Source organism: Phascolarctos cinereus, unplaced genomic scaffold, assembly GCF_003287225.1.
Source record: "Phascolarctos cinereus isolate Bilbo 61053 unplaced genomic scaffold, phaCin_HiC Scaffold_5;HRSCAF=322, whole genome shotgun sequence".
Taxonomy (NCBI): domain Eukaryota; kingdom Metazoa; phylum Chordata; class Mammalia; order Diprotodontia; family Phascolarctidae; genus Phascolarctos; species Phascolarctos cinereus.
The window spans coordinates 335,282,006-335,294,959 of NW_027555958.1; the positions used below are offsets into that span (position 1 = coordinate 335,282,006).

Consider the following 12,954-nt stretch of genomic DNA (forward strand, 5'->3'; position numbering starts at 1 on the left):
GACTTGTTGGAAGAGTCGTCTCTCTCCATGGTCTCTAAAATCCAGATCTCTTCAAAGCTATTTTCAACTGTCTCTTATTGTACTTTTTGTACAGTATTCTCCTGTATTGTACAATACTTATACAATATTGCTGACTGTCTCTTGCAGTGTGGTTTTGGGCTTCATTTCCAAATAACTTCAGTCTGAGAAGACAGGGTCTATCAGGGCCATGGAGGTAGGAGAAAGCTTTGTCTCATCAGGAATATCTGCCAGAAATCTCTGCTTCAGACTACTATAGTACAAAGTATAATGGCTAGAATCTTTCCCTACCAAGTAAGCTGACATCAATTTATCCATAACCATCACAGCTAGATAACAAAAGCAAGGCAGAGGAAGTGAGTTCCAGAGGATATTGGACTGGTCATGATGGAAGAAGGACCCTTTTAAACTTAAACTGTGCCTCTTAAGCCATGAGTGGTTCTCCCACTGGCCACTTGCAAATTAAAATGACTAATTTTAGTATTAAAATATTACATGTTACTAGATTCCACAGGAAAAGCAGCAGTCAAGTGGCTCTTCAGTTGATGGTGCTTGTAGATGTTGCTATAGAGTATAACTGTAAGTTTCTCTGTTTGAAACTATTTCCATTGCAGGGGAAAGGTGGGGGGAGAGATGCAGAGAAAGAAAATGAGACAGAGAGGAAGAGACAGACAGACAGAGATAGTGACACAGAGACGTAATCATAGACAAAGACAGAGATGAGACAGAAAGGCAGACAGACACAGAGAGAATAGACTTGGGTTCAAATTCCATCTCTGTTTTTTACTACCCTATGTGACCTTGGACAACTTGTTTAACATCCATAGACCTTAGTTTCCTCATCTGCGAAACAAGAGAATTGAAATAGATGGTTTCTGAGCTCTCTTCTAGCTAAGATCTATTACATTAGAATGGAAGGGAAGGTCAGAGAAGCAACCAATTAATAAATGGTCAAAGGATGTTAACAGGCAGATGAAGAAATTAAAACTATCTATAACAACATGAAAAAATCAGTATTGATTAGAAAAATGCCAATCAAAACAACTTTGAGACACCACCTCATACCTATCAGATTGGCAAATATGACAAAAAAGGAAAATGACAAACATTGGAGAAGATGTGGGAAAATTGGAACACTAATGCATTGTTGGTGAAGTTGTGAATTGATCTAACCATTCTGGAGAGTAGTTTGGAACTATGCCCAAAAGGCTATAAAACTGTGCATACCCTTTGATCCAGCAATACCACTACTAGGTCTGTATCCCAAAGAGATCATAAAAAAGGTAAAAGGATCCACATGCACAAAATATCATAGCAGCTCTTTTTGTGGTGGCAAAAAATTAGAAACTGAGGGGATGTCCATCAGTAGGAGAATGACTAAAAAATTGTGGTATATGAATGTAATGGAATACTATTGTTCTATAAGAAAGGATGAGCAGGGGGATTTTAGAAAAGCCTAGAAAGACTTAGATGAACTGGTGCTTAGTGAAGTGAGCAGAACCAGGAGAACATTGTACACAGTAGCAGCAACATTATGTAATGATCAGCTATGACAGATCTATCTCTTCTTAGCAAAACAATGATCCAAGACAATTCCAAATGATAAATGATGGAAAATGCTAATCATATCCAGAGAAAGAACTATGGAGTCTGAATGAAAATTGAAGCATATTATTTTAAATTTTTTTGGTTTTTTGCTTTTTCTTTCTCATGATTTTTCCCTTTTGTTCTGATTCTTCTTTCATGACATGACTAATGTAGAAATATGTTCAGCATAATTGTACATGTATAACCTATATAAGATTGCTTGTTTAGGGGAGGGGAGGAGGGAAGGAAGAGAGGGAGAAAAATTTGGAACTCAAAATCTTACAAAAATGAATGATGAAAAAGATCTTTATATTTAATTGGAAAAAATAAAATATTAATAAGCAGAAAAAAGAGAGAGTAATACATTGTTCTTTACTCATTTTTCAGTTGTGTCTGACTCTTTGTGACCCCATCTGGTGTTTTCTTGGCAAAGATATTTGAGTGATTTATCATTTCCTTCTATAGCTAATTTTACAGATGAGGAAACTGAGGCAAACAGGGTTAAGTGACTGTGCCTAGTGACACAGCTAGTAAATGTCTGAGGCCAGATTTGAACTCATAAAGATGAGTCTTCCTGAATTCAGGCCTAATGTTTTTATCTACTTCACCACCTAAATACCTGAAAAATGCATTATTCAGGCAAAAACAATATTTCAGCCCAGATTCATAAGCCTACACAGGTCTCCAGACTTTTCTAAGGCTGCACCACACAGGTGTCATCAACAAAAATATTCACACAGACATATGTGCATTTGAATCTTGAACCAGTGGATAACAAACTGTAGAGTCAGAAGTTGCCTTAGAGATCATCTATCTACCTTCCTTATTTTACTGGTCAGGAAACTTAAGTCCTGAGAACCTCAAGGCTATATAGGGTAGAAATAACAGAGCCAAGGTTTTAGTCCGGGACCTTTTCCTCCTCCAAGCCTAGCATTCTTTCTTCTAAACTATACAACTTTTCTATGCTAAGAATGAGGTGAGTGTCAAGAGTTGAGGTGGAAAGGAACATTAGCTAATTCTAATCTAATTCTAAACTCAATTTAATCAAAGAAATCCAAAGGCAGCCCAATTTATTTCAATCTCTCCTCTAGTCTGTCAACCACCATTGTCCAACTCCCACCACACACCTCAGGCAAGATGCCTTAGAGGAGGAGAGAAACTCAAAATCAGTCCAGCAAAGCAAGTGACCCAAATCTCTGCTACTCACTTCCATATGAAGAAAAGATCAAATAAGAAATGCCAAGATACAAAACATCCACTAAAAGTTTTTGAAAGCATATTTCCCAAGGTAAGAAAGTTATTAAAAGAGCTAGAGAAAGGCTCATAGGGTACTTAGGTATACCCCCATACAGGATTTATGGAGGAAAGGCATGTAAAAGTTGTGTTCTACACTAGTGAAAGGAGTAAGTGTCCATACTGAGGAGATAAGCTATTGATATATGGAAGTAATAATAATAATTCACATTTATAAAGCCTTTTAGAATTTACAAAATGCTTTACATATGTTATCTTATTAATCTATATAACAACCCTTTCAAGTGGGTGATATGATTATTACTATTTTACAGATTAGGCAACTGAAGCTGAGAGAGATTAAATGAAAATAACAGTTAACATTTATGTAGCATCTACTATGCGGTAAGCACTGTGCTAAGTGCTTTACAAATATTTTCTTATTTGCTCCTCATAGCAATCCTGGAAGGCAGGTACTGTTATTACCCCCAAATAGAGGTCAAGTGACTCGCTCAGGGTCATACAATTAGTAAGTGTCTGAGGCAGGATTTGAACTCAGGTCTTCCTGACTCCAAGTCCAGCACTCTAACCACTGAATAATGTTGACATCTTCCTGATTTCCCATAAACAGCAATGCAGTTAAATTGCTGAAATGGAAGCAGTAGGAACCAGTTAGTATTTAGGCAGGGTACTTTTGTTTGTGCAGAAAAAAGACTTTTCCTCAAATAGGCTATGATGTATCTTTTTTCTTTCAGATGTGACAGTAGCCACATGCTCAGTGAACTTCCTACTTCCATCAATTCATTTGTTCCTCTGGCTCCTTTTCAAACCCTGGAACAGTTACTGTCTGAAAGAAATGCTCTAATTTCCTGCCTGGTTACTTTGATTTTCCTCCTCTCTTCTGGTGCTGTATGTGCTTCCCTCTATCCGCTCTTCTATTCTTCTCCTTCCTCTCATTCCACTCGACTGGGTCCAAACATGCTGGTGATAAATGATGCTGTGCCTTGCACCTTCTATAAAAACAACTCACTTCTCTAGTGCTCTAAGGTTGTTTTTCAATTTATTATTATCTCTTAATTTTCTCACACCTTTACTTTCCTTCTACATCCAGAGGGTCATCCATCCTTTGTAATTAATAACAGGGGGCTTTTTGACCAAACTTACCAATGTATTAACCAAGCCAAGCAATGTGCAACAATTCATACAATTAGCCCCCCACACTCCCACCTCTGCAAAGAAGGGAGAGAAGTATATTTTCTCATTCTTCTCCAGGACCAAGCTCAGTAGGCAGAATTACATATCATTCAGTTTTGTTCTTTGTTCTTTCCATCCACATCATTGTATTCGTTACATATATTGTATTCCTGGTTATGATTATTCATAACCATAACATTCATTCTGTATCATTCCTCATGTTTTTCTGAATTCTTTATATTCATAATTTCTTATAGTGCAATAATATTCCATTACATTTGTACATTGTTTAGGTATTCCCCAATAAAGGGCTCTTTACTTTATTTCTTTGCTGATTAAAAAAATAATTGTGTGAATATTTTAATGTATGAGGGACCTTTCTTTTTGTCTTGGCTTTTTGGGGGTATATGCCTAACACCAGGATCTCTGGACCAAGGGCTATGGTTGCATTACTTAAATTTTTAGCATAATTCCAAATTGCTATCTTGAATAGTTGGATTATTCCAAAGCCTGAATGGAAATATATGAGTGCAGCCTTTCCATAGCCTCTCCAATATTGATCATTTCCGTTTACTGTCATATTGTTGGCTATAAAATAAAGAGTTGTTTTGATTTGCATTTCTCTTATTATTAGTCATTTGGAGTAATCTTTCTTTCATATTGTTGTCAAGAGTGTGCAGGTCTTCTGAGAAGTTTGTTTACATCCTTTGAATATACATATCCATTGAGGAAAGGTCTTAAATATTTGTATTGGCTCCCCATACATCTTGGATGGCAGAGCCTTATCAAAGTCATTTTACATGAATATTTTTCATGTTGATTTTGTTTATACAAAAGCACTTCAATTTTATGAAACTGAACTTCTCTATTTTATTTCTTATGGCTGCCTTTTGTGAAAGGTACCTATCTGATCTAGACAACTAGCTAACGTTCATTATTTAAGGTTTGCAAAGTGTTTTTACAAATGGCATCTAGTTTGCTTCTCACAGCAATCCTGAGGGGTAGGTGTTATCATCATCACCATTTTATAGGTGGGAAAATTGAGGCACTTCTACTTGTTATGGGCTTAATGAGGTAGAATGTCAGCTCCCTTAAATCCTATGATCCCATGATCCACAGAGCGTAGGTGATATAGAGCTCTGTTGTTCAGTCATTTTTCAGTAGTGTTTTCGTGACCCCATTTGGCATTTTCTTGGCAAAGATCCTGGAGTAGTTTGTCATTTCCTTCTCCAGCTCATTTTAAAGATGAAGAAAATGAGGCAAACATGGTTAAGTGACTTACCTAGGGTCAAACAGCTAGAAAGTATCTGAGGTCAGTATTTTGTGAGTATGAATAATATTTGAACTCAGGAAGCTGAATCCTTCTGACTCCAGGCCTGACACTATGCATTCTGACACTTAGCTTACTATAATCACTATAGAGCTTACTTGCTAAAGAACTTATTTAAAAATCTGAATCACAGCAGGTGAAATGTTCTAAAAGAGACATTACTTTCTGAGCTTGCTCTGCTATTAACTGGCTAAGCAGCCGTAAACACGTAACTTCTCTGGACCTTAGATTCCTCATCCATAAGATAGAAATGATGATAATAACAGAACTGCTTACTTCATAGAGTTATGAGGATCAGATGAGATTAGAGGTGAAAGCATTTTGAAAACTAACAGGGTCCCTACTTCTATCGGGTATACCTACTATTATTATTTCAGTTTTCAGGGCAATTCTGGAAGTTCTCCATCCTATGCTAGAAAGATTTTCCTTTTATATGACAACAACCTGGCCATGAAAACTGACGAATTCATCTTGCTTATTCCAGGTCTAGGGAAAAGCAGCCCAAGAAACTTGAGCCCAAGGAGACAGAAAGTATACAGTCTGTTTCCCCTGTTGCAATCTCTCTCTAGAGAATGGAAGGACAGCAGAATAGAGAGCTTCTGGAACTACAACATGCTCACAACATGCCTTTCAAACAAAGCCTATTCTCCAAATTATGAATGAATGGAATGGATGGCTTTTTAAATGCCTTCTATCCAAGCCCCAAGGCACAAATTAATATTTTAGAGAAGAAACTCCATCTCATCACACTTAGAGCCTTCTTAAGTTTGACCAGAATATCTGGGGACAGGATAGTAAAACCACAGTGCTGTTCGTTCCTTGGCTTGCAGAGAACCTGTCAGGTGAGCATGGCATCCTTATGAGAAGCAAGACAAGACTCACCTTTCACTTCCCGTTGATGATACTCTTTGCTTTTAAGAATAGGGTGTGAAATCCACATCCATGGATGATGTTTTCGGAGTTGAGGAAGCATGTAATGTGTTACAAATCCCACTGCACAGGCCAGGGCAAACAATATGAGGCCAAGAAATGGCTGAGATAAAAGGAAAAAAAAACAAATTTCATTATTTAGTTGAGGGGGGGAGGGAGGACTGAATATTATTTAACCACTTCTAGCTTTTCTGTTTCCTCTTAAAGAAACAGCCAAATCCAGTTCTTGTTTCATAGCTCAGAAGGTTTCTTCTACACCTCATGAAAATGATCTGTCAGCAGAGAGACATTAATAAGCTCTAAATTCCCAAATAGGGGAGTGGAAAAGTGGCCCACAGAGATACAGAAGCACATACAAATTCAGCTCCTTGGTGTGACTTTAAATTACTTCTGGCTTTGTTTGAAGGGAAGGTTAAGAGCATGAAATAAGTCAGAATCATTTTTGTCCTTGAACAGATTATGTTGTGGGGTTAGAGGGTGGAAAGGAAGGCATCTGCCTACAGGAAGTATCAGACAAAAATTTCATCCAGAGTGCTTCACCTTTTGATTACTATTATGTATGTATGTTTTTCCTTCACCAAGATATGCCTCTAGTCATTTAGAACCTAAGCTCCTTGTGTACTTACATTCATCTGTACCTACAATATTGGGGGTTCATTATTCTACTTTTAATGACAAGAATTCTAATGAATGTGTGGTTTTTTTCCCTAAGAAAGCCAGCCACAAAAATTGGGGGTAGGGTAAGAATAAAAAAATGCTGAATCCAGTTGTATCTACTCTTGTTCTTTGGCTCCTGGCATGGGTGCATCTGGGTATGAGGCCAAGACCATCCATTTAAAGGGATGCTGGAGAGACAGGGGAATATGGAATAAGTGGGCCAAATCAGGCAGAAATTGTGGACGATACAACAGGGATAATTAAAAAATGAGAACAAACGAGCGTGCAAGGACTCCCTTTCTTTGAGAACTGACTTCGAGAATGCTGTGCTCCACTAGTGATGTACAAGCTAAAATGAGTGCCAGGAGTCTTACATATGTATCTCAAGAGCTACCTGGACTGGAAGGGCAGTATCAGAGGTCCCAAATAGTGACAGAATGGTAAGTGAGGAAAAGTGGAGGAAAAACCATTGTTTTTGGTCCCAAGCTCCCTTGACTAGTTAGATATCGAAACTGCAGGAGGCCTTGAATGGAAAATATTTGGACTTCATTTCATAGCCCAGTAGGAATGGCTGATGGGAAGAACAAATTTCATGAATCTGGACTGTTCCTCAAAGTTCTGGGTTTGGGGCATTCCATAAATTAGTTAAGCATTACCTGGGTCTGGGAGAAGCCATGAGTACACAACATATATGGTAGTTGTTTTGATAAATTTCATTTGATTTGACTCCATTTGCTTCTGTATCAATAAAGAGCCCTGCAGTAAACAATGTTAATAGGAGTGACTCCATTGTGTTTTGATAGTGAGAGTGAACTGAAATACAAAATGAGAGGAAGGGATAAAGTTTTTCTGGTGGATGGAGGTTGAACAAAAAGACTAGTTGGATTATTCTACACAGACCACAGCCCTATACTGACACAGTGAGCACTTCTACCCACAGAAGGAGCGCCTCTAGGGAGAAGAGGTCACCAGCTCTCTGAAAATCATAGAGAGTTTAGCTATTTCCCTGGGTACCTTCTAGTGTTGGATGGATTGCATAACCTCAAAGGTTGCCAGGGATCCAGTGATCATGGGATTGCCAGTGAATGGTCCTTCCTACTGAACAGGAGCAACAGTTCCTCCAGGTGGTTAAACACACTGTTTCTAATATATACATATATACTCTGAGCTTTGTTTTAGGCTAATTCAAATTTGGGAAATTGTTTTTAAAAACCAACAGATTTTTTCTAACAACCCAAAACTTCCACTAGTCTCCTTCCCCTGGTCTAAACATGTTTTAAAAAGCCTGCTACTTTGTGAACAGAGATAGCATCTTGAAAACAAAGAAAAAACAAACAAAGAAAAAAAAAACACCAGCAATATGAGAGAGGAAGATAAGAAATACAACACTTACTCTCAATGACAGGAATACGGTACTGGCACTCACTGCAAATGAAAGAATAGCAACCACAGTGCAGACAATGAGATCTGATTTTAGGATCTCCTTCTGTAAAGAGAAGTTATATGTAAGTCTCCCTCTACCTATGCTCTAGGAACACAAGTAAGTCCAAAGAGAGGCTATAGGCATTCTGTCAACTCACCTGAAATGTGCTCCATAGAACACATACTGGGATGCAATAGAACATGCAACATTCCATGAGTTAGAAACAATGGGAGAACCAAGACTGGGTGGTTGGAGAGGCAGAGCTCATATATTCCTGGTGGCATATCCCAAAACCTACCAAAGAGCAAATCTCGCAGAATGTGCAAAAAACATAAAGTTCCAGCTCCATGAGCAACAGGTTGGGACAGTGTATCTATCCTTGAAAAGACCATGGAGTCTTTGGTTAAAGTGGTTCTCTCTATACCACAGGGAGGCAAATGGCATATCCAATATTGGGAATAGCTGGTGGCACAGTAGATAGGCCTGGAGTCAGAAAGACCTGTGTTCAAATACAGCCTGACTCTTACTAGCCGTGTGACCTTGGGCAAGTCACTTAATCCATATCTGCCTCAGTTTCCTCAATTGTAAAGGGGATAATAATAGCACCAACCTTCCAGGATTGTTGTAAGGATCAAATGAGATATTATTTTGAAAAGTGTTTAACACAGTGCCCAGCATGTAGTAGGCCCTGGATAAATTCTTATTCCTTCCTCCTTTCCCCCCTGCCCCATGTCTCCTTGTTTTCATAAGCACAGATAAAAAGAAGGGCAGAATAGCCAGTCAGCAATCTCCCAATCTTTGATTTTACTATGAAGCAGCATGGATTTAAAAATCTCCAACAGGACAGAGTGAAAATTATCTTGTAAGAAGAATACACTTTATCTTCAGGAAGATGGAATGCTTGTCTAGCACATAAAATATAAAGTGTTGTAGGAAAGGTTAGCAAGAGGAAATGGGTGCCCATGAACAGTGTCAGGCTGACAGCAAAATAGGAGAAAACGTGATTGTTTAATGAATTGAATCACAGAAATTTAGAGCTGGAAGGAACCTTGGAGAACAATCACCTAGTCAAGGTCCCTCATTTTACAGATGGAGATTAGCTGCTCTACCCAATTACTCCAACTTGTTAGGAGACCACATTACTTAAGAGTTTCTCGAGGGTAATTATAACTGAGTTTAAACAGGAGTCTGAAAATTAAAAAAACCAAAAGCAAATTCACTCCTCCTTTCTAGTCGGGAAAATGAACTGTGCCATTTAATGATTGTTTTTGGATATGGCCTGCCTCGCAGAATGAATAGAAAAGTATACCTTGGGTTTTTTCTTTTTTTTTTAATTATGCTTTGGAGCTCCCTACAAGCCGCGTTGCTAGTTAACTGGCTATTTGTCCTAAAGGCCAAACTAAAAGGAAGGATGTAGGAAGCAAAGTTTGAATTAACACCCTCAGGCTTCTGTTTAATGTAGTAATCAACCATAGGTTTGCCTATAGGAATTAATTATAAAGCAAGGAAGTGCCATTCTCAAAGCTAAACGGTCAATTATCTACCCCAGCTGCTTTCAAATTCAATTGTCAATAGCTGACAATCCCTTCCATGGTTATTGGATGGAGGGGAAATCATATAACCACACACTAAAGATGCCATGTTTATTTTCTGTAATGCTAATCTGAAATTAGCATAGAGAAGAACAGATTGGGTTTTAATATTCATCCTATTCAATGTGGCTCTCAGAGACTGTTAATAGTCATTTGCTTCTAGTAATGGCCAATTTTCATAAGGCTCCCATTTCACACCAAATGCCTTATTGAAGGGTAGCCTTACTCAAAGCACAGTTCTACAGCCACAGTCTCTGTATGATGAGGGATAATGGCGATTTCTTCCCTTCTATTCCTCACTGACACATCAATTAAAACAAAACAAAACAAAACACAAAACTATAGCATCTAAGCCCTGTTACCACATTTATTAGAGAGCAAGAACATAAGTTCTCTCCGACTCTCAGTAACTTAACTAAAAGTCAGGGATCATCTTAAATGTAGGCATGATCACCATCTAACAGTGATTTTTGTTGTTGTGTTAGTCATGTCCATCTCTTTGTGACCCCATTTGGATTTTGTTTTTGTTTTTTGGTTTTTTTTGGCAAAGATTCTGGAGTAGTTTGCCATTTCCTTCTCCTGCTCACTCTACAGATGAAGAAACTGAGGCAAACTGGGTTAAGTGAAATATGCAGGGTCACACAGCTAGCAAGTGTCTGAGAGTGGATTTGAACTCAGGAAGATGAATCTTCCTTACTCCAGGCTTGGCCCTCTATCCACTTTGCCACCTGGTTGCTTGCCTAACACTGGAGGCATTATTTAAATGCTAGCTATTGTTATTAGAACATTTTGGGGGAAGGTCACCTTAACATTTGGTTTACCTTCTTTTTAGGCCAATAAAAGTGTGTGTGTGTGTGTGTGTGTGTGTGTGTGTGCACGCGCGTGTGTGCAAATACACTCAGGTATACTATAGGAAGTCTCAAACTCCAACTCTTGAAAAGGTGCTGTAACTAAAAAGAGAGAAGCTGAATCTGATTTAAAAAAATATAATGGGAGTTGAATTATGTTTGCTAATTGTTTAGTGTCCAATTATTAAGAGTCATTCCAAACACCATATCTAATCTCCTAAAAACATGTCTCTGAATACTGTATAAGAAAACATTTCTAAAGTATATAATTCAAATAGGGCAATACAGTAATAAAGTACATTGAATCAAATATATGATGCAACACCACTATCTTACACATAAAATTAATGCTTGTCTCTTTATCAGTCTTATTTTTTGCAACAAGAAGTCAAGTGATAATAACAATAATACTAGTAATGGTACTAAAAGCAGCTAGCATTAAATGGTGCTTTAAGCTCTGCAAAGCACTTTACCTATATCACCTCCTTAAGGTCATGGGATGTGGAAAGGGTGTGTTTGTGTCGATTTTTGAGGCTTAGGGTTTTATAGTCTCAGAATACTGTTCCTTAGCTCACTGTGCTGTTTTCCTTTCCTCTTTTCTCTGCCTTGATTCACTGGATCCTGCTCTTTCCCTCCTCTGCAGCTGCCAATAAACCTGAGACTTCTATAGCTGGCCTGTGCTGATCAGAGAAGGGCTATGGCAGTGAGAGTGAAGTCTGGGAAACACAGGGAAGCTTAAGGAATCAATCAGGTAACATGCTGACTAAGGTGAATTAATTGTTGTATTGCCTGCCTACCTTAAGTACCATAAGTCGGTGTGATTGGCAGAGTGCCAACAATGTGAATTGCTGTGAGTTGAAGTTATGTCTTCTAAGGTAGTCTGCAATTTATGAACAGGTTGTGTTCCAAAGGCCTGTTTACAAATTGCTTGTTTGGAACCTAGAATGTGTTTTATTGTAGAAAGGAGATTTGTACATGGTCGTTAGGACCCTAACACAGCCTATAAAAGTCAACTTAACCCATAATGTCCCTGATACACAGGATTGTATTAGTAGAGCCATAGAATTTAACTACCATGTTTCCATGGGAAACATGTTTTGAGTTTTAACTTGGGATTCGAGGAATACATGACCTTGTTGTCAGACCAGCTAAGCGACATGAAAAAGGACTCCTCTGGCTCAAACTCATTGGTGACCTGGGGCAGGGCCTTTAGGGTTAGACATTGGGTTGGGAGCTATGGAAAGGGATTCTGTGATGGTGGGGTTTGATGTCATTCATCCATAATATTGCATAAAGACAATGGACTCACCACTGAGTCTCTCATCTTCTTGGGAAGTGGGTCTGATGGCACCTCTTCCAAATTTGGGTGTAAAAAGTGGGGAAATAATTTACATTGAACAAAGGACCTGAAAGGGGATAAACACAAACCTTACCTTAGAAAATATGTTCTTCTGACAGTGTTTTAGATAAGGAAATCAGATCCTTAGTTATATAGGTAAATGGAGGTGCTCCCCATTTTATTCCTAAATATAGGGCATTTAAGCAATTGAGGCACACAAATATGATTTTTGTTTTCTCTTTGCTCTTAATAATTATACAAATTGTACATTAAGAAATGCATACTCCCCTTAATCCCAAATACAATACCCCTCATCTTTTAATATATACCACCCATCTCTTACAAACTCAAAATATTGTACCAAAATGAATTCAGTTATCTACATAACATGGACATGAAGAAAGGGAAGACCTTATATAACTTTCCAAGATAACAAAAGAGAAGAATTGATTTTTGTGTAAAACCCCAAAGTGTCTTAATACAAGAACTAAATATATAGGTCGATCCTTCATGAGGGGAGTAGTAGTCAACCACTGTCTAGGACTTAGACCACCAGTTGGGAGTTGGGGAAGCAGCTCTGAGGGGATGCTATATTTGTATATCCAGGTTCTAGCACAACACTTCCTTTCCCCTCAGATCCCATGTAGTAGTCATATGGTAAAGGTTTACTGAACGGAATTGAATTCTGCTGAATTGAGGAAATCGCCAGTAAGACAAAAGAGTACTTCCATCTTTTGTCCCACTCAGTGTACAATATCACTACTGAGAATCTTAGCATGGGTACCACAGCCTTTTTTGGTAAC

The 12,954-nt window shown here is 38.2% G+C and overlaps 1 protein-coding gene across 1 annotated transcript in view; it reads right to left on the reverse strand.

Moving 5' to 3' along the window:
* PCNX2 (pecanex 2) overlaps positions 1 to 12,954 on the reverse strand; it is a 363,956-nt gene that overhangs the window by 198,095 nt on the left and 152,907 nt on the right. Inside the window, 3 exon segments of the mRNA XM_021000480.2 lie at positions 6,245 to 6,395; positions 8,343 to 8,435; positions 12,122 to 12,218. Coding sequence (XP_020856139.2) covers positions 6,245 to 6,395; positions 8,343 to 8,435; positions 12,122 to 12,218 — 341 coding nt within the window.